General features: G+C 48.5%; 1 protein-coding gene across 5 annotated transcripts; it reads right to left on the bottom strand.

Moving 5' to 3' along the window:
• Positions 1-282: 282 nt before the first annotated feature.
• Positions 283-26,202, bottom strand: PCID2 (PCI domain containing 2). 5 transcript variants are annotated; one of them, XM_043583276.1, is made up of 14 exons: positions 25,919-26,202; positions 19,278-19,367; positions 15,436-15,509; positions 13,939-14,004; positions 13,028-13,069; positions 12,017-12,071; positions 8,491-8,594; positions 5,504-5,579; positions 4,732-4,873; positions 3,354-3,454; positions 2,125-2,198; positions 1,847-1,972; positions 1,202-1,325; positions 283-884 (listed from the first exon to the last, which is right to left on the bottom strand). In XM_043583276.1, the coding sequence occupies exons 1-14, from the start codon at positions 25,952-25,954 to the stop codon at positions 795-797; spliced, it is 1,200 nt and encodes a 399-aa protein (XP_043439211.1). In that variant the 5' UTR covers positions 25,955-26,202; the 3' UTR covers positions 283-794. The 5 variants fall into 5 exon arrangements, with proteins under 5 accessions (XP_043439211.1, XP_043439196.1, XP_043439202.1 ...); XM_043583261.1 differs by having other exon boundaries at positions 4,732-4,849; positions 25,919-26,198; XM_043583267.1 differs by lacking the exons at positions 13,028-13,069; positions 13,939-14,004 and having other exon boundaries at positions 25,919-26,197.
• Positions 26,203-26,323: the final 121 nt, after the last annotated feature.

Genomic DNA, 26,323 nt, shown 5'->3' on the forward strand with positions numbered 1-26,323 from the left:
AGGCTGGAGCAGCCACCGGTGAGGCCCATGTGGACTCGAACTGGGAGCCAGAGCCCAGAGCCAAAGCACCCCTAGTGGTCACCCACCCCCATGGGGCCAGCTGGCGCCACAGGGAGCAGGCCCACACCTCCCACCGAGCCCAGGGGGCCCGCCAGGCGGCAGGAGACTGACGCAGGACCAATCCGTCAGTCTTGAGCTGCGGCCTGTGCCATAAGGGGAACCACGTTCTCTGAAGCAGCTTCTAAGCTTCTACCCTCAGTAACATCGCAAAGACAAGCTGAAACCACTTAGGACATTTTCTTTAGTAAATTTTGCACGAACAGAGGAAACGTGCACACTCTGAAAACATGGCAGGCTGTAAAATGTGGAACGTTATCGAAGTAAATTCACTTTGTATAAAGAAGCCTTAAATTAACCAAACACTTTGATCAGATACAAAGTTCAAATTTAACATATAAAAATAGATGTGCCCCCAGAAGACAGAATAAAGGACACACCATTCGTATAAACTCAGGATGCTGTTTCAGAGGAAGGGTTATGTAAAAATTTACCAAGGTGCCTTTAGGAACAGCACCTCTGAGGTAACAGAGCTGTGCGGGGCACAGAGCCCCTTCGCCCGTCCACATTTTCTGAAGGAGCTCCCGCTCTCCGCATGGTGGACCTCAGTTGTGAGCCCAGAGAAACGAGCCCAGAGATCCCGGCGGCGGAGGGTCCTGGCACAGGATGGATTTCATCTGCGCAAACGGTGATTGAAGGAACATGCCGCCCTCCCGTCCTCGGGACCGTGCACGCACTCAACACACTGTCGACAGTGGGGGGAACGGGTTCTGCTTGCTAACAACCAGCTTCTGATGCTGATGTGATATGTAGCCTTTAATGTGGCCCTGCAGGGAAGAGAGGGCTGGCTCGTGGTTCTGGGCCAAGGAGTGGGTGCATTCACCACTCAGCCCTGCGCGTAAGCAGCCAACTCCAATCGTAGCCGCTGGATCCCCCGGGGCACACAACAAATAAACACACATGGTATGGACAACAGAGAAATCCAGACTGTGACCACCCACCCGCGTCCCCTCTGAATAGCACAGTTATTCCCTAGGATGGAATCAGTTCTGTCAGAAAATGCCTTCACAAACTAAGTGGCTTTCCCGCAGCTCCACCCGAACACCAAGTTCGAGGCCCAGCCGCTGGAACGCGGCTCGCTCACCATGTAGATCAGGTTGGCCAGGATGCACTGGACCTCATCGATGTCCACGTCCTCCACTTGCATGAACTTCAAGGCAACCAGGAAAGCATCCAGAGACAACTGGTGTGTTCTGAGCAGCAGGTACCTGGGGGAGGGAGGTGGGGGTCCACGCGGGTTACCAATGGCTGGGGCACTGGTGGCAGCTGACGCTCCGAGTCGGGAGGGCAAATGTCTCCTGACAAACCACCTGGGAGACATGCAAGAATCACTTCTCACATGTATGGGACATCTCACTGAATGGAGGTGGTCTCTGAAACCAGGGCGCCCCTGACAGTGAACAGTGTCCTCCGCAGTCGAGGACAGGTGGTCCCCACAGCTGTGAGCGGAAACAGATACAGAATTCAACTTCCTGACAAATGGGAGCGGGGCGGGGTTTGGGTCAGCTGGTCATGTGACAAAATGTGGGGCCCTCAACCCTGAGCACTGGTACACGTGCCCGCAGGTGGCCGTGCTCTCTGAGTGGCCGCAGAAGTCTGCTCTCATTCCACAAGAGCACAGGGCAGGGCTGGGGCCTCATCCACACAGGCGGTCAGAAACCTCCACAGCCCGGCCAGGCGGGAGTCACACTAAAACCTAAACTTGTTAAAAAGAAAACATTTAGCTTACACTTTCTTGAAGAGATTCCTGTAGGTGATGATCTTCAGCTTCTCAAGGATAAGGAAAATGCCACAGCGGATAAAGAAGGTCTCATGCTTCGTCAGAGCCTCGTTCAACAGCAGAAGATTGCCTTCGCTGCGTGTGAGGGACAAATGCACAAACGTGGTCACAAAAACCGGAGCCAAGGACAAGAGCGCGTCAAGGAGCAACGAGCTCTCACAGGCCACGCGACAGATTTTTAGCTGACGTCATATTTTAAAAGGGCCCAAGTGGAAAAGGTTAGATACCTGACAGCTTTGGTCACTTCGGCAAACTGCATGAGGTGATACTTTCTCAACAGCTCGATGGTCGGCATATGACCCTAAGACAAAGCACCAGTTGTCCAGAATAAGACCATTTCGTTCTCAACAGAGTTGATCTTTGACAAAATTCATATGAAGGAATCACCACCTTTTGAAAACTTGCAACCTGTGTTTCTGAGTTTCTTTTTATTATGATGTTTATTTATCTTGAGAGAGAAAGAGACAGAGCACGAGCGGGGGAGGGGCAGAGAGAGAGGCAGACACAGAACTGGAGGCAGGCTCCAGGCTCCAGGCTGTCAGCAGAGCCCAACACAGGGCTTGAACCCACAAGCTGCGAGATCATGACCCGAGCCAGTCGGACCTTTAACCAACTGAGCCATCCAGGCGCCCCTCTTACAGTTTCTTCTGAAGTACTGGAACAAGGCCTATCAACACGATGGCAGATGAGCTAACAAGGGTCTGGCCATCAGAGCCCCTGGGAGCAGTAGTGCAGGCTTGCCTCTCAGTTGGCACCTGACCTTGACCTTCTCATGCCCTCACTGGTTATAACTTAGAGGGGAAGCAGCGGCTGAAGAAAACACTAAGAGCCAGGAACTCAGAAACGTCTTCCAGGAGAGGCAGCTGAACCGTTTACGACTGCAGGCTTCTGGGAAGCAGGGTCGGAAGCAGGCAGGGCACATAGGACACGGCACTTTTCGGCCATCAGCTACCCTGCTCTATTTACATTTTAACCACGTGGGTACTGCTTTGATCACTTTTTAAAATTTTTAAACGGGAGGAAAGGAAGCTCTATCACTTTGAGGAAGTTTTAGTCAATTAAACTTGCCGGTTACTTGCTGTTTCTTTTCAAGTCTCAAATTAACTTTGGGTGACCAAATGAGATACCTACAGACAGGCTGGAATGTCGTTTTTCTTTCTTAATCCGCTTCTATTAACTTAGATTTTTAGGGGAAACACATAAACATGCATTTATTACTGTGTCTTAAAGATGTTCAACTTTTAAGTTAGATACTTTTAAGAGGAAGGAAGCACGAAACCTTTTTAGAAGGATCTACAATGTCAGCTGTGAGGATAAATGGTTCAGGCCACACACAAAGCTTATTGTCCCCTATTCCGGGGTGCGCTCACATGGGGCTCAGACGGTAGTACCTACGCGCCACCTGCAGGCAAGTTCCGAGAAACAGGGTCTACAAGAGCTGAGTGGCATCACTTACCAGCAGCATTTTCACTGGGAGCAAATAGATGAGAATCATCCGTTTGTTCTTCTGACTCGAGCGGTGGCAGTGCTCGAAGGCAAAGGACAGGTACTCCTCGGCTGCAGAGACACCGACAACGCCGGAGAGGTCGGAACCCCACCCCACCCCCAGCCCCGATAGAACCACAGTCTCAGCAACTGGAAGCATCTACGGCTGACAGTGAAGGCTGTTTGCTGTGCTTGGTACTCAAATTCGGGGGAAAACCAGAGTGGTACCTTAAGAACCCTCAAAAGAATATGATGTAAAAGCTTCTATTCTTATGCTCTGCATTTTAAGGGACTAACACGAGGTAGGGGAACAACCCAGGAGGGCCACGTTCCAAAGCCCTGGACAGCTGGTCTGCATTAGCCTACGGAACAAGACCAGAGCAGTCGCCAGGACAGCACAGTTGCTTTCGTTATCAGACTGCACAGCTCTAACGCAAGGAGAGAAAGCACTTTTAGTCACGTCGCTCCATGTGCACACAGCCGCTGAAGACGTGGGTTTAAAAGGTCTAGTCTACACGATCTCGCGGTCCGGGAGTTCGAGCCCCACGTCAGGCTCTGGGCTGATGGCTCAGAGCCTGGAGCCTGTTTCCGATTCTGTGTCTCCCTCTCTCTCTGCCCCTCCCCCGTTCATGCTCTGTCTCTCTCTGTCCCAAAAATGAATAAACATTGAAAAAAAAATTTAAAAAAAATAAAAAATAAAAAAATAAAAGGTCTAGTCTGGGTACAACACAGGAGACCACGGGGAGCCGCCACACGCCAGCTAATCACAAAGTTTAAGAGAAAAACCTGGCTTCATGTTGTCGAGAAAACTCACGAGAAACGAACAGTGACATGGTTTCGAGAAAGCTCGGCTCCGACAAGCACTGAAGTGGCGACAGTACACAGGGTGGGGTGGGGGGGAGGTGGACACGTCCCCTGGGATTTCCACAGCTGACTCCCGGCCTCCGAGGCAACCACAAGGGCACAACAAAGGTTGGGGGGGGGGGGGCAATCCCTCACGTCCAACAGGAAGGACTGTGGTGTTTCAATGACATCACATAAGAAAGACACCCACAGCGACTGAGACTCTGGCAGGGGCTCCACAGACCAGGACAGGCTTTCCTTTCAGTAACAACTTTGGTGCCCACAGCTGCGCGCGCACGCACACGCACGCGCGCACACACACACACACGCAAGCACACGTGCACATGCATGCACGCGCGCGCGCACACACACACACATACACACACACACACAGCCTGGATGAGGTTTACAGCAGATTCCACCTTACATGCTAATAAGGTGCCACAACTGTTGCCGCCGCCCAGAGCCCCGCATCTTTAGAACCCTGGAAACGAAGAAGAACAAACCTTGCTTGAAGTCACTGTCGAACATGGCCTTGCGCCCGACGTAGTACCTGAACGTCACCCTCTGGGCGGTGCTGTAGTCGTCCTTCAGGTTGGAGCTGTCGATGGCTCTGATGAGGGGCTTGCACAAGTGCAGCTTGTTTATCTGCGACAGCCCCAGCCCTGGAGTTACAGCCCCTCCCCCGAGGTTACGGCCCTGCCCCCGAGGTTAGTCTTGCCCTCAGGGTTACAGCCAGCCCCAGGGTTACTGAGGACGTGGCAGGACCAACACCAGCTTCCCCCCACCACATACACACACCTCCTCGGAGCAGGAACTACATGGTTAAAACTGCCTATTTAGTAATAAGAACTGAAATGCCAGCTGCGTGGCAGATTACCCCAGGACGGAGGGGCCGCAGAGGGGCCGCTGGCCAAGCCCACGCGGCAGGAAGGGCCTCTTTACCCATCCAGGCACCCCCTGCTCCGCAGCTAATTACTGCAGCAGAGGAGAGAAGGCTGGGGTGAACCCCTCCCATGCAAGCCCAGTCTCCCCACTCCAGGCACGCCGCTTGGGGCATTGGTGCCCTGCTTTCCCTGGAGGTGCAGCCCTCGCCTCATGAGGCAGAGGTCGAAACAGTACGACACACACAAAACACTTGCTGCAGTCCCCGCCCCCAGCAGGTGCGCCACGGACTCGACCGTGAGTCCGGTTAGGTGAGGGTCATCCCCCAGCGACACCAGGGACGCCGGTGCCCAGGGAGACAGGCAGAAAGCAAGCGCCCCCAGGGAAGCACACCTTAAAGTAGATCTTGAATAGCTGGTTCACCAAGAACAGCATCCCCCACTTCTTAGAGTCCTCGATGCCAGCCCGACTGTGGGAAGACAACTGTTGTTTAGTTGCATGGAAAACAAAGGTTTTATTTATTAGTCACAAAGACAATCTGCCTAAACAAAATTAGTACTTTGAGATAAAACACGCTCCAGCCTCACCCATGAAATAAAACAACATAAAGCAGAGGTCTGACCTAACAGGCTACGGAGTACGCATCATGTGTGTTGGGTAATGCACTGTGGACAAGGGGATGTGTTCTTGCTTATCCTGACAACACGGTGAGCTACAGAAATCCACAACGACGTGGACAAACCACAAACAGAGCAAGACGCAGCACACACTGTGTAGGCACCGTGGGGAGGGTCTGCCTGGGAAGGGGATGGGCGACGACAGTGTCCTGGACCTCCAGGGGGTTTGGGTCACACATGGGTGATGACTTATCCAAATACAGTCAAGATCCGTGGGAGTCACTGTGGGTAAATTTTACCTCAAAGCACAAGAGAAACCACAGTATTTAAACAAGTCACTGAGGGACAGGCCACCTTTGGAATGCACCAGAAACAAAAAACAAAGGCAAAGTGCTAGATGCACAGAAGGGTAGATACCCATCTGCAGAGCAAGTGGCGGGTATACAGGTATTTTCACTGTAAAGTTCCGTCAACACGGCCAAACGCCTCACGATTTCATGATACAGGGTTGGAACACAATCCAGAGTCCACGTCTCCCACGATTCCGCAGGCCGCAATGGTTCTTCCAGGCGCAGCTGTGCACTCGCTCCATGGTGCCAGTGGCCAGCTGGCTGCAAACTCAGATGGAGACTGGCAGGCTGTTCACAAGCCAGAGAAATAGAAATCACTCCCTAAGACCGGGGCATGCCCATATCAGAATGCTCAACGTAAAAATACGGTCGGTGTTTAAGTATCAAAGTCCTGTTTTGTGACAACAGCCAGCTCCTTCATGACTGTCACCAGCCAGGTGCAGGGTCTCCCCTGTGACTCCCGTCACCAGCCAGGGACAGGACCTGAACAAAGAACCCTCTCTCTGTGGGTTTCACGTCCTCGTCTGTGAAGTGGGGACAATGCAGCCCCGGCCACCTTGGAGCGCAAGGTGAACACCGCTCTGGAAGGAGCAGGAGGAGCAGGTGCTGGGCATCATGGCTGAGCACCCTTCTCAGCACCCCACTTGGGCCCGTCTGGACTAAAGGCGAGGACCTCTTCCAGAGACACGGGGGAAGCAGCCCGGGGGGATGGGTGGTCACAGGGTTTCTCTCAAGCAGCGGTGCCCACACCTTGCCTGCAGTGGTTTTCATTCACGTCTCCTTGTTGACCGAAGACGTTGAGCATCTTTGCGAGGGTTTCCTGGCCATTTGGCTCCCTCCTTTGCAGAGTACCTATTCAGACCTTCGCCCAAGTAAGGCAGGTTTTTACCTTTTTCCTGTCGACCTGTGCAGTTTTCACACATCCTGGACACACGCTGTCAGTCACATCATTTGCAAATACGTTTTTTGTGTTCTACGGTTGTTGTGCACTTTTTTGATGGCGTCCTTTAAAGCGTAGAAGTTTCTAACTCTGATGAAGTCCAGTTTCTCCGTTTTTCCTCTGGTTACCGTGTTTCGGGTGACACACCAGGAAAGCCACTTATCCCACAACAAACCTAGACTGAACACTCTCTGAGCGTGGGGGCCACGGCATGACAGCAGTGCAGTGGACTCCCTCAGCCTCGGCCACTAGCGTCCCCGTCCATGTAAGGACCACTGGGGAGTGCAAGGACAAGAGTGCGGTCTGTCGCGAAAGCCACAGAAGCAGAGCCTCCTGTCTGAAGCCATGTCGGAGGCCACCACTGACAGAAGAGCAGAGCGGGAGGACAGGCAGGCACCCGCGACCCCTTGGGGAGGACCCCGGCTCACGGAGTGGCCACTGACATCCAGCTCTGGATGGAACATTGTCAGGTGGGACTGGTGGGGACAGAGGTAAGAGAAGAGAAGCTGGGACACTTTCCGTGAACAATAGTTTTGTATGTTTACGTATGGAAAACTCCTTCCTTTCCATTATAATTTCCAATCTTCCTTTCCATTACAACTTCCAATCAAGTTTTTTTTTTTATAGAATCAAGTGATTTTATAATGGGGGAAGAGATGGGGTTTCAGGAGGAAAATGTAAACTCTAAAGCAGAATCAGATAGAAAGCCTAGGATTAAAAAATAAATAACGGCAGATGAGATCAGGCAACTCGAAAGAGGTCAATACAAATCACCTGCACCGAAGGCCAGAGAGGGAGGACAAGATGGAAAACCAGCAGCACCAGTGCCCGTGTCAGAACACGCTTCCCACAGGCATCCCAGAGGAGACACACAAAGAGGAAAAATCCCAGCTCTAAGAATCTAATAAAACACATTCGTTTCCAGACCCGAGAAGCTCAACGAACCCCAAATAAGAGAAATACGGCGGCATGCAGGGCAGCAGAGTCGAGTGGCGAGAGACATGGTGGAGAGACGATGCTGCCAGAGGCCGGAAGTGTGTGCTGCGAACCAGGAACACAGGAAAACAGGAGGACGGACGTGCTAACGCGCCAACAGAAAACACGGTCCATCCGGAATTCTCCACCCAGCAGAAAGGAAGATGAAGACAGTGCAGAAAAACGAGAGTTTAGAGAATTCGGTGCCAGGCAGACCAGCACTCGGAGCAACGTGCTGGTGCGGGACCTCGTGTAGGAAATGGGCCGGGTGCAATCAGACCCCGGGACAGAGGAAAGGGTTCTGGCAACACGGCACATGGCAGAGGTCAAAGGCTATTTTCTTCTCCTCCCTCATTTCCTTTACATAACAGTGACCATCTAAAGCAAGAGACAGTAATGCTGCGGGGTGACCACAGACACACAGAAGACAAGTGTCGACGGCTGACCAAGGACAGGAAGGGGCGTCACGTGCTGCCGGGAGAGGGCGCGTGTACTCACGTGTCACTGGCGCAGACGCGGAAACAGCTCATCAACAACTCGGCCGCCTTTTCCAGCATGTCCCCGACCTTGCTCCTCCCTTTCTTCACCAGCTGCTGGTCCGCCTGGCAGACGGCAAACAGTCATCAGTCATGCTCTTATTTCCTCTAGCACTTCTGGCACGGCTAGGAGCAAAGATGGCTGCAACTCAGGGTCAAAGTCCCAGAAGGTTCTGGGCAAATCTTTTAGTTAATGTTATTTTTAAAAACTGAGAAAGTTCCACAGCGTCTTCCAACTCTTCCACAAATCAAATTTCTATTCAACCAACTGAAATGACTGAGGCCGTCATCTGTTTTTTAACCCTTTGTCACATGTGGCCCCGTGCTGCTAACGGAGCCTTTCCTTGAGTGCTCACAGACTGCTCCACCCCCCACATACAGCCGGTCAAAACCCTTGAAGTGTACCCTCTGACAGACACCAAAGTCATTCCCAGGTTTGACTCTCTCCTGGTTTTCCAGCCAGTCTTAGTTAGAGAAGAACCCGTTTCCTCCTACTCACGCCCCTATCACAGGTTCTCCACTTAAGGTCTACGGACCCCTGGGGGCCTTTGGAAGACTTGCAGGTGATGCCTGTGGTCAAAACTATTTTCAGGACAACACCAACAGCCACCACTTGTCTTTCCGCTATACTGATGTTCACACCGATGGTGCAAAATGGCAGGACAAACCGCTGGGGCCTTTCCAGCAACACCAAACTAAAGCAGCAGCCAGCAATCCTTCAACCAACCAGGAACACTGATGTTACTTCAAAATGTCCTTGATGGGGTGCCTTGTGGCTCAGTCAGTTAAGCGTCCAACTCTTGGTTTCAGGTCAGGTCATGATCTGTTTTGTGAGTTCCAGCCCTGCATTGGACTCTGTGCTGACAGCTCAGAGCCTGCTGGGACTCTCTCTCTCCCTCTGCCCCCTCCCCCTCTTGCTCTCTCTCAAATACATAAACTTAAAAAGAGTTCTAAAATGTCCTTGATGACACACTAAATGTTAATTTTAAAATCTTGGTCCTTGAATACATTTATTTTCAATATTCTTTGTGATGAAATGGAAAATATGCCTAAAGCATTGATCTGTTGCACACCGACGTATGACAGGTTTTTTTTGTTGTTTTGTTTTTTAAGGAAAAGCACTTGGGCAGCTATTGGGAGTGGCCAGCTATCACGTGGAACCAATAACTGACCAAAGGGCATGGTGGTCCAGGCAGCAGGGTTCTGAAGGACCAATGTGCTCCAAGGTGAATGAAACATGGCCATCAATTCCAGGCAAAACACTGACAGTATTTGTTGCCAAAGACATCTGTACTTTCAAATAAAAAAAAAAATCAGAATTTTGAAAAAGTTGTATCAACCATGATGAACTTGGCAACATTCCATTACTTCAAAGCTCTTCTGATAAGGTCACTGGAGACATTAACAAATGCAGTTTTTCTGGTTTGGGGTTTTTTACATAATGAAATACGTCAACATCTGGAACATCTCCTTAACTCAGTGAACCAAAATTTTCCAAATGACCGTTTGATCCTACAAAAATCACATGGGAATGAACGATCCGATCCATTCAGAGTCCAGGACACCCCAGCGGATTCCGATGTACCAGCAGAAAAGCTCACTGCCAAGCTTCAGAAGCCACGCTGTAACTAACCTCTACAAATTACCTCCTGGAGCTCCGGTGTGGCCCAAAAGAGCATCTACAATCATCTGAAAGACTATTAAAATATTCCTCTCCTGTCCATCTACATCTGTGTGAGTCCAGACTGCCTTCCTACATTCCACCAAAGCAACATAGTGTGGCACCGTGCGCACAGAAGAGCATGGTCCAGTCGCTTCTGTCAACACTAAGAGGTCAAAGAACATGACTCTTCTAGGTACATTTTGTTCATTTGGAAGATATAGTCATTTTTTATTTAAAACATCAATTATGAGGCGCCTGGGTGGCTCAGTCAGTTAAGCCTCCGACTTCGGCTCAGGTTATGATCTCATGGTTCGTGAGTTCGAGCCCCGCCTTGGGCTCTGTGCTGACAACTAAGAGCCTGGAGCCTGCTTCGGATTCTGGGTCTCCCTCTCTCTGTCCCTTCCCTGCTCACATTCTGTCTGTCTGTCTGTCTCTCTCTCTCTCTCTCTCTCTCTCTCTCTCTCAAAAAAAAAATATATATATATATATTTTTAACTTAAAAATTAAAAATAAAACACCAGTTACATTACCACATAAAAGACTTATTTAGATAAATATGTGTTTAAATCCCAGTTAAAAAAATTTTATACAATAAAAACAAATAGGTAGAACAGATATAACCAAAAGCTCTCCGGAGCCTCAGATAACTCGCATTTAAGTTCTATTTTTCGGTTCTAGAAGTTTCCATGTAGCTCTTCATTACATCTTCTAGTTCTTTGCTGAGATACCCTTAGGCTTGCATCTGCTCAAGCGCGTTCATGACCGCGCCCCAGGGCTTCTTTATGACGGCCGGGCTGCCAACTGGTCAGGGACTCCAACATCTGGCGTCTGTGGACGGTCTCCTCACAAAGCTCCTCCTGAGACTCTCCGAGAAGTGATAATCGGGGCACGAGGTTAAGAGACTGTGGACCCTGTGTGCCTCGTTCCAGCAGGGGATGCCCTGCCGGCGGGGAACTGTCCCGGGCTAGGTGGGTCCAGCTCCCCACAGGCCCCTGCAGGGCTGGGGACCCGCATGTGGCGGGTGGGTGCAGCAGGGACTGCTGAGGAGGTCCGTGCTTCTGGGCTGCCCTCCCCCTCCTGTTCTCCTCAGGGCCTCTTCGTCGCAGCCCATGGGCATTTCTGGGTTTTAGGCTCCTCTGGGCCCCCGGCCAATTCGGGGAACCCACCACTCACTGCTCTGCAAGTCCCTGGCGTTTCCTGTCTGCCTGTGGGGCCGTGCTGGCCTCGGCATTCCCGGCAGGACAGAGAGGAAAGCTGCAGCTACCCCACCTTGTTCGGAGTCGGAAGGTATCAGTAATTTTTATCAATAATTTTTAAACCTGGAAAGGCGTGTTGGGACCAAGTTCACAACTGCTGCTCCCATCCCAAACTGCCGCGTGTGGACCCTCAAGGGCAAACCAGCCCCATCACACTCGCAGCCTGTGCCTCCTGGCACCACAGAGACCCCCAGCTGCCTCCTGGATCCGCATCAAGGAGGAATTCTTCAAGACAGCACAGCCACATCTTAACAGAAGACAGTGCAGAACCGTTCCCTGGACCCACTCTGCCCCTCTGAACACCTGCCGCACGCCACACCCGACGAACCACGCTCAGGAACAAGCCTCTCCACGTCCACAGTGTGAAAACCCAACGCATGTTTAAATCTTCACATCAACCCAGCGATGAGAGTGAGGTCCAGCCACCCCTGTCCTGTTGCTCTCTACACCAGACACCTCCCGCCTAACCCACTCCTTCCCCAAAGCTTTGGGAAGAATGACGTGAAATTAAACAACAGGTAGAAATGGAGTTTGAGTTTTAAAACGATAGAGATAGAAACTGAACTTACATTATTGGCAAATATTCGAAGGTCAAGCGCTACAGCATACATGACAGGCAGAGCCCTACGGGGCAAAAAAGCAAGAACGTCTGAGGAGGCCATAAGGTCAGATTCCATTACCACAGCTGGGAATGACATGGACACCCAGGTCCACCATTCACACGCGGCCACCTCCCTCCAGGGATCTGACGGTTACCGCTGCCTCCCTCACCTCCCTTTGGGGCAGGCTCAGCCCGGGGCTCCCTGATCGACACGGACGCTGGGCACTGAAGCGCCACCCGCCCACCGCCCGGACCCTGAGGCGTGGACCCCAGTGCATCTAGGTCCTCAGCCCAAGACAGCACCTCCTCACGCCGTTCTAGGACCTCCGCCTTCCCCTCAACCATTATCCAAACAGCTCCACTAAAAAAAGATGTGGTTTAGTGAGACCTAACACGACCCAGGAGACGTAACAGACAAAATGTCATAAAAGTTTTTGTTTTTGTTTTTTAATTTAACTGGCGGCATTGGTTTTGTGTGTAAGACAAGTCTTCAGTTAAAAAAGGTTTTTTGTTTTTTCAGTAAAAGATACCTGTAAACCTTCAGTTAGCGCAGTATAAACACTTCAGTATTTACCTACAGTTAATAAATCAAAAATCATAAAATTAAGAATCAGTCTGTCAAGGAACTTGACCTGATATAACTGTACTTGACCTGCCTTTTTATCCAAGTTAAAGCCCAAAGTTCAAAGCTGACAACTGAAGGGAAAGACGGTATTTGATATATATTTTGGGTCTGGTAGGGCTGAAGTAGAAACAAGGCTTCATATTTATGTGAACACAGCAAACTCTCTACTCTGCCACATGATGTTTACGCTATGAGAACTCCGTTATCTGCGCTGGTATTATCCTGTGTCAACACAGGATATTAAATACCCACAGATAAAACACATTTATTTGGAATAAAGTTTTAAAAAGCTTCTGCTAAGAAAAAAAAAAAATTGCCATTTGCTAATTTCTGGCTGCTTCTGCCCATACTCACCAGTTGTCCTCTTTGTGGGCCTGAAATGCCCGCAGAAAAGATGTATTATGTTAAGGAAGGAATAACGTACAAAATCCAAGTAATGCCACAAACGGTAAGAAATATGAAGGACTCTAAATTTTAAGTTTAGAAAATCATATATCAGAGAGAGAGCTTCTTAAAGGAAAAATACACAGATTACAAATATCTCAAAGTCATTAGGTATGAGTATAGTAATTATATTTCTCCAAAGTAAGAGACTGAGATTTTTTTAATTGGCAACTTCAAACATTTGGTTTCTCTGAAGCCAGATGATTAGTTATATATAATATGCTTTAGAATCTGTAAAGTATATTTCCCTGATTACAGAATTCTTAAATTCAAAGGAGACTTCCCTAGTTAGTAACCGACTCTCCTTTGTATATTTAAACAAGGTTAAAAAAGAAGCAAACTAAAAATCTAGAGATACATATAAAAACCAGAACATTCACTGACTGAGGCCTTAGCTAGGAGATATCACTTAAATGACTTAAATCAGAAACTAGCTTGATAAAGGTCTTTAGTGACCACAGTCAAATGATGATGTTTATTGAGTTCACTCCTGTCTACCTATGCCTGGATTTCAGAACTCTTGTATTTCACCAAAAGGACTAAGTAGTTGCTGTAATTAGACTTAATGTTTTAAAGGAGATATTCTTCCAACAGAATTAAGGAACCTTAATCACAACCTGTGTTCTTCCTCGCTACCTAGGTAACATGACAGTCTCAAGGTCCATGCTAAATTTAAGCACCTGAGTGAAAAGGCGAAACCAGTTTCTCTTCTGAAAGGTTTTTCATTCCTTTCTAATTAAAGGTATGAATAAAACTGGCCCGATGTTTCAACATCTTAAACCCCAAATATAACTAAACAGTAACACCAAAGACAAAGATATTGGACGATGACGGTCTGGCATTTGTACGCCTCTATGAAGTCGTGGTTCCCCACTGCGTAAGTGCACCTGCAAAGGAAACATTGCGGACTGAGGATAGAGGAGCAGAACCTGGAAGGGAGCTCCACAGACCCCACCCCTCACTTCGGTCACAAATGCCCGGTCCTCTGCTGATCCTGAAGTTGGAGCTACAGGAACCAGGAGGAGAAGAGACACACAGGTGGCTTCTGAACTAAAACGGGCTGATGTGAGATGAAACCCACACAAAGTCCTAAGACTACTCTCTCGGGTCCCAGGAGGAGACCGAGCTGCAGCAGGTGAGAGTGACAGATGCTGGTAAAACCAGAGCACAACACCTGCACTGCACCTGAAGGGGAGGGAGTACAGGGGCAGGGGGGGTGTTCTCACTGGGTGTTCACTGGGCAGTCGCCGTCATTGAGTTCACCCCCAAATCCGGAACTGTACACAGCCAGGAAATAGCAGGGTGCCTCACACAGCCAGGAACCCAGTGGCACCCAACCTTTCCAGAGGGCCCCTCCCAGGGCTCACACGGGCTCTTCCTCCACCTTGCCTCCTGCACCCCAGCCTGCTCGGAAACACCGGAGGCACGCAGGCAGGAGGGTGACCAAACACCAGTGCTTTAGTACGTCAAGCTCTGCCCGCTCAACACAAAAAACGATGAAAACAGCAGATATGAGATGTAACTAAAAAGCAGTCTTTGGGGTGCCGGGGGGGCTTAGTTGGTTAAGTGTGCAACTCTTGCTTTCACCTCGGGTCACGATCTCACAGTTGGTGAGTTCAAGCCCCATGTCAGGCTCTGTGCTGACAGTGTGGAGCCTGATTGGGATTCTCGGGCGCACACACACTCTCTCTGTCCCTCCCCCACTCGCAGTCTTTCATTTGCTTTGCTCAGCATTAGCTCTATTCTCGGCAGCACAAGTTAACGGCGAGCTGAATGCCCTCCTGAACAATGGAGCACCCTGCAGCCGATACAATAGTCAACAGTCCCAGCACAACACTCTAAACACGTGAATGTGCGGAGCGCCCAGGTGGACTCAGTCAGTAAAGCATCTGACTTCGGCTCAGGTCATGATCTCACGGTTCGTGAGTTCGAGCCCCACACTGGGTGAACCCCCCTTCTCTCTCTCTGCCCATCACTCACTTGTGCCCTCTCTCTCTCTCAATAAATGAATGAATGAATGAATGTGCAGGACCACAATATAGCTTCAATTTTTAAAAGCATCCATGATCTTTCAAATGAAAAAAAGTTTAAGATTTTAAAGTGGTATAAATTTCAGAAAGTTCTCATAGGCTTTACCAAAGTAAAATTTTTACTTTACCAAAGTAAATTTTTTTTTTTTTTACCAAAGTAAAATTAAAAATGAACTTTTCTTTTCAAATTATTCTTTGTTTCAAATTTCGGATGATGTTAAATAAAATCCCTAGTTGATTCAGCAATTCCCAGATTTGCTTTATTTTTCCTCCTCACCAACAGCTTACCTTAAATGAGCAGCAAACATTTCGTCATAAGGAGGTTCCAAAACCTGTTGACATTTCTCTTCCGGGGAGGCCAACTGAATGATAAAAAAACAAATGACAAAAGTAAAATTTAAATTGAAAGGCATTAAAAGAATGCAATGTGTAGAAAGAGATTTAGACAAACCTGTTTCAAAGGAATTTACACTTTAGAGTTCACAGTAACACTTGACACTCTAGCCCTTCTGAATTAAAGAGTTGTTACTTCCACACACATTTATCACTCAGGGTCTGTGACAGGGACTACACAAACACACGTGTTTCATCTACCACAGTCCAAGAAAAACCCTGGACGCTTCTGTGCATATCTTAATACAACAGCCAGTCAGTCAAGAAATAAGGATAAGGCCACATGACTCAGAGACGATGCCCTATTAAGAATCACTTCTCGGGGCGCCTGGGTGGCGCAGTCGGTTAAGCGTCCGACTTCAGCCAGGTCACGATCTCACGGTCCGTGAGTTCGAGCCCCGCGTCGGGCTCTGGGCTGATGGCTCGGAGCCTGGAGCCTGTTTCCAATTCTGTGTCTCCCTCTCTCTCTGCCCCTCCCCGTTCATGCTCTGTCTCTCTCTGTCCCAAAAATAAATAAATGTTGAAAAAAAAAAAAAATTAAAAAAAAAAAAAAAAGAATCACTTCTCAGGGCGCCGGGGTGGCTCAGTCGGTTAAGCGTCCGACTTCAACTCAGGTCATGATCTCGCGGTCCGTGAGTTCGAGCCCCGCGTCGGGCTCTGGGCTGATGGCTCGGAGCCTGGAGCCTGCTTCCGATTCTGTGTGTCCCTCTCTCTCTGCCCCTCCCCCATTCATGCTCTGTCTCTGTCTCAAAAATAAATAAACGTTAAAAAAAATTTTTTTTTTCGGGGCGCCTGGGTGGCGCAGTCGGTTAAGCGTCCGACTTCAGCCAGGTCACGATCTCGCGGTCCGTGAGTTCGAGCCCCGCGTCGGGCTCTGGGCTGATGGCCCAGAGCCTGGAGCCTGTTTCCGATTCTGTGTCTCCCTCTCTCTCTGCCCCTCCCCCGTTCATGCTCGGTCTCTCTCTGTCCCAAAAATAAATAAACGTTGAAAAAAAAATTTTTAAAAAAAAAAAAAAATTTTTTTTTTTAAAAAAAGAATCACTTCTCCTTGGGGTGCCTGGGTGGCTTAGTCAGTTGGACGTCTGACTTTGGCCCACATCATCCCACGGTTCATGGGTTCAAGTCCTGCGTCAGGCTCTGTGCTGATAGCTCAGAGCCTGGAGCCTGCTTTGAATTCTGTGTCTCCCTCTCTCTCTGCCCCTTCCGTACTCACACTCTATCTCCCAAAAACAAATAAACATTGAAAAAAAATTAAAACAAAAAAATCATTTCTTCTCACCTCCTGGTGACAGACCCACCCTCTCTGTGTCCTGGCTAGGCCAGCTGACATTTATTTCTAACATTTTCTTCCCTCTCCCTCTTGGCCAGATTTCAGATGACGTGAGGGCCATGACGGGTCATCCGGCACACAGAATTAAAGGAGCCCGTGGGTGTGGACTGGCATAGTGAGTAGGGCAGGGAGGAAGGGCAGGTGTGTGGCACCCACGGAGGCGCATCCGGCTGGCAAGCCTCCGGCACTAACTTCATTTAGAGCGACGGTTTTCAACTCCGTCGCCCAGGAGAACCATCCAGGAAACTTACAAAGAGCCTCCTCTACTCCACAAACTGGTTCACTTGGTCTGAGGTACAGCCTGTATGCTACCAAATATAATCTCCAATACTCAGGGCTCCTTTTTCTTACAAAACAAAACCTGTGCTTCCAACAGGAACACATTAGAATATCATAATGGGAATCACGAGGAAACAAGACTTTATGAAACAACAAGAATATTCCCCACAGAAGGTAATGCTTGGGCATCACTTATCTGTTAAGTCAAGGATACTTTTTTTTTTAATTTATTTTTTAATTTACATACAAGTCAGTTAGCATGTAGTGCAACAATGATTTCAGGAGTAGATTCCCTAATGCCCCTTACCCATTTAGCCCATCCCCCCTCCTACAACCCGTCCAGCAACTCTGTTTGTTCTCGATATTTAAGAGTCTCTTATGTTTTATCTCCCTCCCTGTTATATTATTTTTGCTTCCCTTCCCTTATGTTCATCTGTTTTGTATCTTATAGTCCTCATATGAGTGAAGTCCTATGATATCTCTTTCTCTAATTTCACTTAGCATAATATCCTCCAGTTCTATCCACATAGTTGCAAATGGCAAGATATCATTCTTTTTGATTGCTGAGTAATACTCTGTTGTATACATATACTACATCTCCTATATCCATTCATCCATCGATGGACATTTGGGCTCTTTCCATACTCTCTTGTTAATAGCACTGCTATAGACATTGGGGTGCATGTGCCCCTTCGAAACAGCACTCCTGTATCCCTTGGGTAAATTCCTAGTAGTGCAATTGCTGGGTCGTAGGGTAGTTCTATTTTTAGTTTTTTGAGGAAGCTCCATCCTGTTTTCCAGAGTGGCTGCAGCAGCTTGCATTCCCATCAACAATGCAAAAGAGATCTTCTTTCTCTGCATCCTCACCAACATCTGTTTTTGCCTGAGTTGTTAGCCACTCTGACAGGTGTGAGGTGGTATCTCATGGTGGTTTTGATTTGTATTTCCCCGATGATGAATGATATTGAGCATTTTTTCATTGTCGATTGGCCACCTGGATGTCTTCCTTGGAGAAGTGTCTATTCATGTCTTTTGCCCATTTCTTCACTGGATTATTTGTTTTTTGGGTATTGAGTTTGATAAGTTCTTTATAGATTTTGGATATTAAGCCTTTATCCGATATGTCGTTTGCAAATATCTTCTCCCATTCCATCAGTTGCCTTTTAGTTTTGCTGATGGTTTCCTTCATTGTGCAGAAGCTTTTTATTTTGATGAGGTCCCAGTAGTTCATTTTTGCTTTTGTTTCCCATTTCTCCAGAGACGTGTTGAGTAAGAAGTTGCTGCGGGCAAGATCAGAGAGGTTTTGCCTGCTTTCTCCTCAAGGATTTTGATGGCTTCCTGTCTTACATTTAGGCCTTTCATCCATTTTGAGTTTATTTTTGTGTCTGGTGTAAGAAAGTGGTCCAGGTTCATTCTTCTGCATGTCGCTGTCCAGTTTTCCCAGCACCACTTGCTGAAGAGACAGTCTTTATTCCATTGGATATTCTTTCCTGCTTTGTCAAAGATTAGTTGGTCATACGTTTGTGGGTCCATTTCTGGGTTCTCTATTCTGTTCCATTGACCTGAGTGTCTGTTTTTGTGCCATAAATCAAAGATACTTCTATTTCAGTGTAGGATTTAGCAAATGCTATCCATAAAATGCCAGATGGTAAATATTGCTAGCTCTGCACACTGTAGGTCTCTGTTGGCCTGACGAGCTACACCGCTATGGCGGGAAAGCAGCCACAGACAGGACATGAACAAGTAGACAGGGGTATGCTCCATGAAGCTTTACTCATAGCAAGACACATCTGTGAGCTCTGGGGACAGACAGGCCAGGGCACAGCCTAAGCCCCACCGCCTGCCTGCTGGATGACCTTGGATGACCTTACTATACACTCTATATCTCTGAACCTCAGACGGTCATGTGGGAATTAACTACAGGAACCTGAGATGCATACCTCAGGACGGTATCTAACACAAAGTGTACAATAAATAACTGGAATTATATACATCATAGACAAGCTTTAAGTTTTTCAAAAGAATGGCAATATTAGTCTCCTTCTGACTCAAACTCTACACTTTCCTTAGGAAGCCGGACACCCTAGAGCCCTCTCAGACACCTGCATACGTGGAACCTTGCACCCACCTGGAGCCGTGGGTTGGCAACATGAGGGTGCTTGAAAGACACGAGCTCTGCACAGGACGCCCCATCTCTGGTGTCGATTGCTTCATAGACCTGAAACATTTGAACAGAGAAAAGCTAAGTAGAAAATAAAAGACTCGTAGAACCTAAATAACAGGTTGTATGCCACTAAAATCCATTTTCCCTACTCTGAATCAGGGAGTCACAGTAATAGAAATGCAACAAGTCAGTACTCTCTTTAGCCAGCAAACAATAACTACATTTCAAAATGAGATCTTTTAGAGGCAAATAAACAGGTGACTTACTGTTAAAAACAATGAGAAAGCAGCATAACCCAGTGGTTATTAATGAAGGTGAATTATTTTACTTTTACTCAGTCATACTGACACTTGAAAACTTACAAATCTTTAAGGAGAAAAAAAAAAGCTTAAGAATCACATATACCCAAAAAAAGGCTTTTACTCAACCTACATATAAAAGCAAAAAGGGAATGGCAACACCTAAAAGAAATGATGTCATAGCCATACCACAGGAGACCTGGGCGCTGTGAGCAAGAACTAAATAGATCCATCAGTGATGACACTGGAAAGCATCCATAGTATGTTTACTGTTAAGCAAAAAAAAAAAAAAAAAAAAAAAAAAAGTCACAGGAAAAATGCCTACCTTAATCTGGGAGGAAAAAAGAAAAACAAAACAAAAAAAACCCTACATATGTAAGCACAGGAAGAAACACGGAGCCCACACCATACAGCTGACCCCCTGGCCAGCAGGACCCAGGAGACTTTTCTGTCTGTCCACACTGGAGGCCTGGGTTGCAGCAGACATTTGTAATTAGAAAAGCAAACGAGGTCTTAAAATTATGTTTACCAAAAGATAACATAAAAATCCCAACCGTATGGGTAGAGAAAGCTGCATATACAGTACGATTTATCTACAGTGGGATCGGTTACGTAAACCTCATGTCCATGTAAGACTGCGATCAGGCGTGACATAAAGCAGACTTCAATGGTACACCCACAAGAATGCGCTCGCATTGCTGCCCAGCAGTGACAGGCAGCAAGACACCTCCATGCACCTACCAGGAGAGGTGAGCGTGAGAAGGGCGGCTAGACTAGCCGCTCCCAACAACAGACAGTGAAGGGTGCTGTCCCACACCGCTGGCGGGAAGCTGCTGGGAACGCCTGCTGCAGGGCACACACCTGCTCTCCCGCCCCACCCAGTAACCCCCACCTGGCATCTCAGCTAGAAGAAATGGACCCAACTCCCAGTCTGTTACACCACTTAGGGCATCACCTAAGACAATAGATGGACTAAAGAATCTGCCATCGACTCTCCAATGAAACCATGCAAGCACTTAGGTTTCGAGCCAGTAATTCCACTTCTAGGGATTTGCAAGAAACAAGAGATTTGTGCAGGGTTACATCAAATATTATTACAAGGAATCACAAAATACTGGTCCTCAAGGAGGCTGATAAAGGCTGCCAAAGTCCCTGTCACCGGAGGGGTGAAGGTGCAAAGGGACAGCAACAGACCACGGACAAATCCTAAAAGAACCAACACACTATTCAGGGAACACGAGGACCACAGCCAGCCAGTCACCTGTGTCAGCCACCGTGACATGTCATGTCTCAGAACTGTTGGTGTCTTGATTTAGTCAGCCCCCATTAGACCCCGAGGCTGGACTCCAGGACAGCCCGCTCAGCAACTTGCCCTGCAGTGTCCCTGGTGGCCCGTCTGGGCACTCCCCAGAGAAAGTTCTCTTTCCTGGCTACTGCTGGTCACCTGGTGACCTCCAGGCTCCAAGCTGGTCCATGGAGGCTGGAGGGGGGCAGGGGAAGAGTCATCTACTCTTGGAACTCGTAATTTCTTTAAGTAATCTCTATACCCAATATGGGGCTTGAACTCATGACCCCAAGATCAAGGGCTAGCCAGGTGCCCCTGGAACTCATAATTTCTTAAAAATACATTTACTAACTCCATCTGCTAACAAGGAAGGCCTAGAGGTAATGATATGCCCCCACCCCCAGTGGCACTGAGCACAGCCAGCACCCAGATTTTCTAAACTCCAGTACCTACTGAAAGGAACCAGAGCCGCTGGAAAAGGACTGGTCCAGTGCTGGGACAGGGACAGAACTACATGAGCTTGGAGTGGATGTTAATGTATCAGAAAGCAAAGCAGAGCTCAAGGAAGGATGAACACAGGCCAGAAAGCCCCCAGAAACCAGTCTGAAGGAGTTCCTAGTAGCCAAATCTGGGACAAGCAGAGCTTCAAAAGAATTAAGAATATTCTTTATAACTTTTCTTTTTTTTTTTTTTTAATTTTTTTTTTCAACGTTTATTTATTTTTGGGACAGAGAGAGACAGAGCATGAACGGGGGAGGGGCAGAGAGAGAGGGAGACACAGAATCGGAAACAGGCTCCAGGCTCTGAGCCATCAGCCCAGAGCCCGACGCGGGGCTCGAACTCACGGACCGCGAGATCGTGACCTGGCTGAAGTCGGACGCTTAACCGACTGCGCCACCCAGGCGCCCCTCAATGTTTATTTTTTGAGAGAGAGTGTGCACATGAGCAGGGGAGGGGGGCAGAGAGAATCCCAAGAAGGCTCTGTGCTATCAGCGTAGAGCCTGACGCGGGTTCAATGTCACAACCATGAGATTGTGACCTGAGTTAAAATCAAGAGTCAGATGCTTAACTGAGCCACCCAGGCAAATAAGGATATTCGTACTATTGGTTCTGGATCATTACTCGGCATTAAAAATGATCTATAATAATATATCTTTAAAAAGGAGCATGGGGAAAAGCATTTTTAACAGATGAAATAGTAGCTAATAAATGTAGAAAGAGTGAGAGAATCACCCCTTGGTAAATATTAACGTAATAGCTCACTTGGGAAAAGACCACAAATGAAAGTGGAGACCATTCTGTGAAAGGGCATAGGGCGGGTGCTCCCAGGCCCCCACAGGACCCCCCCCCCCAACACACACAGATTATGACTCGATTACAATGGGAAAAGTACCTTGACCCTGGAGCAACCTGATGGGCATCTCCTTCAGCAGGTGATCAGCAAGGACCCCTGAGGCAGCCTCCTGAGGTGAGGCCACAGGAAACCCACGCCAGCCACGTTAACCTAAACCTTAATCATTAAAAGTCAAATAAAGGCCGATGGTGAGAAATCTAGCATCCCACTGCCCTGCACATGTTTTAAAAAGTTAATCGTCATAAAATAAATCCCTTCCCAGAAAAAGGCAAGAGTTCTCTTCTAGATTAAAGACCAAAGAGCCGGGTGCCTGGGTGGCTCAGTTGGTTGAGCATCTGACTTTGGCTCAGGTCATGATCTAGCTGTCCGTGAGTTCAAGCCCCGCGTCCGGCTCTGTGCTGACAGCTCGGAGCCTGGAGTCTGTTTCAGATTCTGTGTCTCCCTCTCTCTCTGCTCCTCCCCCACTCGTGCTCTGTCTCTCTGTCAAAAATAAATAAACATTAAAGACCAAAGAGCAAAACAACCAAATGCAGAGTGTGATCTGACTGGATCCTGGAGTTAAAGAAGCGGTTCCAAAGAACACTCTGGGTAAACCATGAATTCTGCTTTAGAAAACACTGATGTAAAATGTCTTGGGTGCTCTATAGGCTGTGCATCGGGACAGCAGAATGGTCCTCAGTGAAGGGCCACAGTCAGTGACTTCCTTCAAGTAGCTCAGGAGAGAGAAGTGCAGGGCCCAGAGGGAAGGAGGAGGCCGACAGGGTGGCCAGGTGAGGAGTGGACATGTCTTCATTGTACTTCTTTCAACTTTTCTGTAGCTTTGAAAATTTGCAGAATAAAAAGCTAGGGAAAATAAAAACTGTAAATGTAGACAGTTTTTAAAAACTAACCTGCTGGGGCGTCTGGGGGGCTCAGTCAGTGAAGCACCTGACTCTTGATTTTGGCTCCGGCCATGATCTCACGGTTTGGGAGTTCAAGCCCCGCTTTAGGCTCTGTGCGGACTGCACTGAGCCTGCTTGGGATTCTCTCTCTCTGTCCCTCTCCCCAAATAAATAAATAAACATTAAAAAAAAAAAAAGTAACTTGCAGTTTGAAATAAGAGTTTGTAGAACAGACAAAACAATGACGTAAAGGACACCAAAAAAATAACACCAGCCCTCAAAGAGATGCTAGAGATACGATGAGATCCGCCTTTGGGAGGAAGTACAGCTATCTGTGGATTTTCAACTGTGTGGGGTCAGCACCCCTAACTCCCACATTGCTCGAGAATCAACTGTATGTGCAAACTGATCTTTTTCTAAGTACGACAACAATTCTTAGAAGTAGCATATATGGGGAAATGTAAAGTAAATTAATTCAACCTGTCCTCTCGGAACAGAAATGAAACTATATGCCTGTCGAAACGAAGAGCACTAAATAAAAAGGGCCTCAACAGACAAGAGGACATCTTAGCTATGACTGACTGCTGGCAAAGACAGCCCTTTGCGGGCTCTCGAGCTGGGTGTGCTGGCCCCATGAGGCCCTGACCTCTAGCTCTTTCACTTGGGCCACTGCTCAGGGCTGTTTATGTGGCTGTCACCTTGAGAAATGAAGCAATGTCTCCCCTCATCCCTAACCCTAAACAAAACGCAGGCTTAAATCACTGCTTTCTACAAAATGGGTGGATTCCCAACATTCAGCGTTTCTCTCTTGGATGCAGGTGCAGGCACCCTTCCAAGCCCACTGAGTCTCCAATGGAAACTGAATCCAAGGGAACCAACAGGCTGACCCCACACTGCCCACCGCACTGAGTTACAGGCCCTTGGTCTCTGACCCAGGAATGCATGTGTTCTGTGAGCATCCAAGAAACTAACAAGAGAACTCATAAACTTACGAAGAGTAAAACCAAACCCCAGACCCAAGTGCTATTATCAAGTTATCACAGAGAACACAGGAAATGACAGACACATGACTTGTCCATGGGTAGTTGCTGGCTGAAGTTACTGTGAAGTACAAAACAAGGAATGGAGTTGTACCCAACTGACAGTCACTGAGATTCAAAAAACAGCATACTTTGGAGCCTGAGAAATAGGTAGGTTGACTAAAACAGGAAACGTTGGCTGAAACTCAGGCTAACAGAGGCAGTGAGCTTTGTGTTAAGGGTATGGACTCTAAGGCCAGAACTCCCAGTCTGAATGGGCCACATAGTAGCCCCGTGACCCTGGAAAACCATTTAACTTCCTCTGTAAAATGAGGTTTGCAATGGACCCACCTCCTAGAAAAAGCAGTAATGAGTTACTACAAACAACAGTGGTAGGTTCTTAGTAAGAGTTCAACAAGCACTAGTGGTTATTCTTCCCATCACCCAACTACTTCATCAAGTAAGATTCCCCTGGGAATACAGGAACAGGATCCAGAAAGACTTTGGTGAAACAGAGGACTATGAAACTTGGGCCAGCACCAACTCTAACTTCAGTACTCACTAGAATGAGGAGGTCTGAGCATTGGCAAATCACTGCACTTCACTCCCTTCTACCTACCCCCATTTATCCTGTCAATGAATTGTATTGAGCCTCCACGTGAGTCAGACTATGTTCAAGGCACGCAAAATGCCAAAAAGGATTTAGCTGTGAGCAAGAGAATTGTAAAATATTCAGAAAAACATGAAATTCTAGAGAGTCTCTATTCAAGTTGGTTCTCAAATGTCTTTCCTTCCAGCTTTAAATAAGCTGGTACTAGAAAACCTTAACTCTGCAAAGATACAGCCACAGTAGACTTCTTAAAAGAAAGGTCTTAGATCTCAATCAAAAGATTGGCAAATGAATGCATACTTGCATGTTTTAAATTTTTTAAAAAGCATGTATCTGCTTTCTCAGGATTCCTGTTTTAACTAAATTACCAAATATCTATGCAATGAACGGTCCCAATCATGCCAGACTGTATTCAATTGTCATCTAGATATCTTTATCTGATTGTCAACAGACACCCCCAACTCAACATGTCCAACACCGAGTTTAGTTTTCCCTCCAAATCTGTTCTGCTCATGTGTTGCCCACGCTGGAAATTTGGCACTTATTCTCCCAGTCCCTCAGCCATAGAATGTTAACGGAACGTTTCCTAAAGACATGTTTAAAATCCACTCCCTCTTTTCCTTATCACCACGGTTCCAGTTCTAGGAATGAGCACAGTTTAGTGGACACAATGCAAGTTTTGAATCCATAAACACTTATGCTTTCAGTGGGCTCTGCCGTTAATAGGCTGTGAGGACGAAACTCCCGTGAGATGCATTTCCATACAAAGTCCGCCGGTGCTAACCGTTTCCTCGATGGTTGCTCCACTAGCGCTCGTGGCCGGACCACCTGCCTACCCCATCCCACCAGTATCTGTCCGGGGTCTTGTCGTTGGGCCAGGCCTTCCACGGCTGAGGCCCCACTGCTCAGCGTGGCTAACAGGCCCTCCGGGTCGGCTAGGACCACGCCGCACGTCCCTAAATTGAGGTCAACGCTCACCGGTCCGCCCCTGGGCTCCCGGGAAACACCGTCAGTGTGCCCGTTCAGTCGCCCTCGCTTCCCGTCTGGCGGCTAAGAGCTCAGGCAGAGAGAGCGGGAGAGACGACTGGCTCCGGCCCACGCGTTCTCGCCAGCGCCGCGGGGCTCCCGCTGCAGACCCCTAGGACGGAGCGCGTTACCTGCTGCAGGTACTGGTTGATGGTGATGTGCGCCATGGCGGCTCCCCTCCACCGGATGTGGGCGCGGCCTGCGCGTCCGGCCACGGCCACTTCACTTCCGGCCCGCGGTCCGTCCGGGCCAGCGTCCCTCCGCCCCCGCCTTCCCCGCGCTCTGGTTCCGGAGGGACAGAATCCGCGGGAGCGCGTCCCGGGCCGGCATGGCGGCACGTCCGGGCTGAGGAAGGCCGGGGTCCGCTCTGCGATTCGCCGCCTCTCCTCGGCGAGGACGCCTCGTCCGCGGCCCCTAGGTGCCCGGGCCTGCCCCGGAGCTGACCGGGCCTGCGCCCCGCCGCCCCCTCGGCTGTCGCAGGTTCCGCACGGAGCGCGGCGGACGCGGCGCGGCCCGGCGCCGGGTCGGGGTCAGGC

The sequence above is a fragment of the Prionailurus bengalensis genome, chromosome A1 (genome assembly GCF_016509475.1).
Source record: "Prionailurus bengalensis isolate Pbe53 chromosome A1, Fcat_Pben_1.1_paternal_pri, whole genome shotgun sequence".
Taxonomy (NCBI): Eukaryota; Metazoa; Chordata; class Mammalia; order Carnivora; family Felidae; genus Prionailurus; species Prionailurus bengalensis.

Bases quoted from the DNA above. Each gene is read 5' to 3' on its own strand.
- PCID2 (XM_043583276.1), bottom strand. From the start codon at position 25,954: ATGGCGCACATCACCATCAACCAGTACCTGCAGCAG. The intron at 15,510-19,277 runs GTGGGTGCAAGG...TTTATCATTCAG, and splicing joins TTGCCAACCCACGGCTCCAG to TTGGCCTCCCCGGAAGAGAA. The intron at 3,455-4,731 runs GTTTGTTCTTCT...GTGTCTCTGCAG, and splicing joins CGACAGTGACTTCAAGCAAG to CCGAGGAGTACCTGTCCTTT.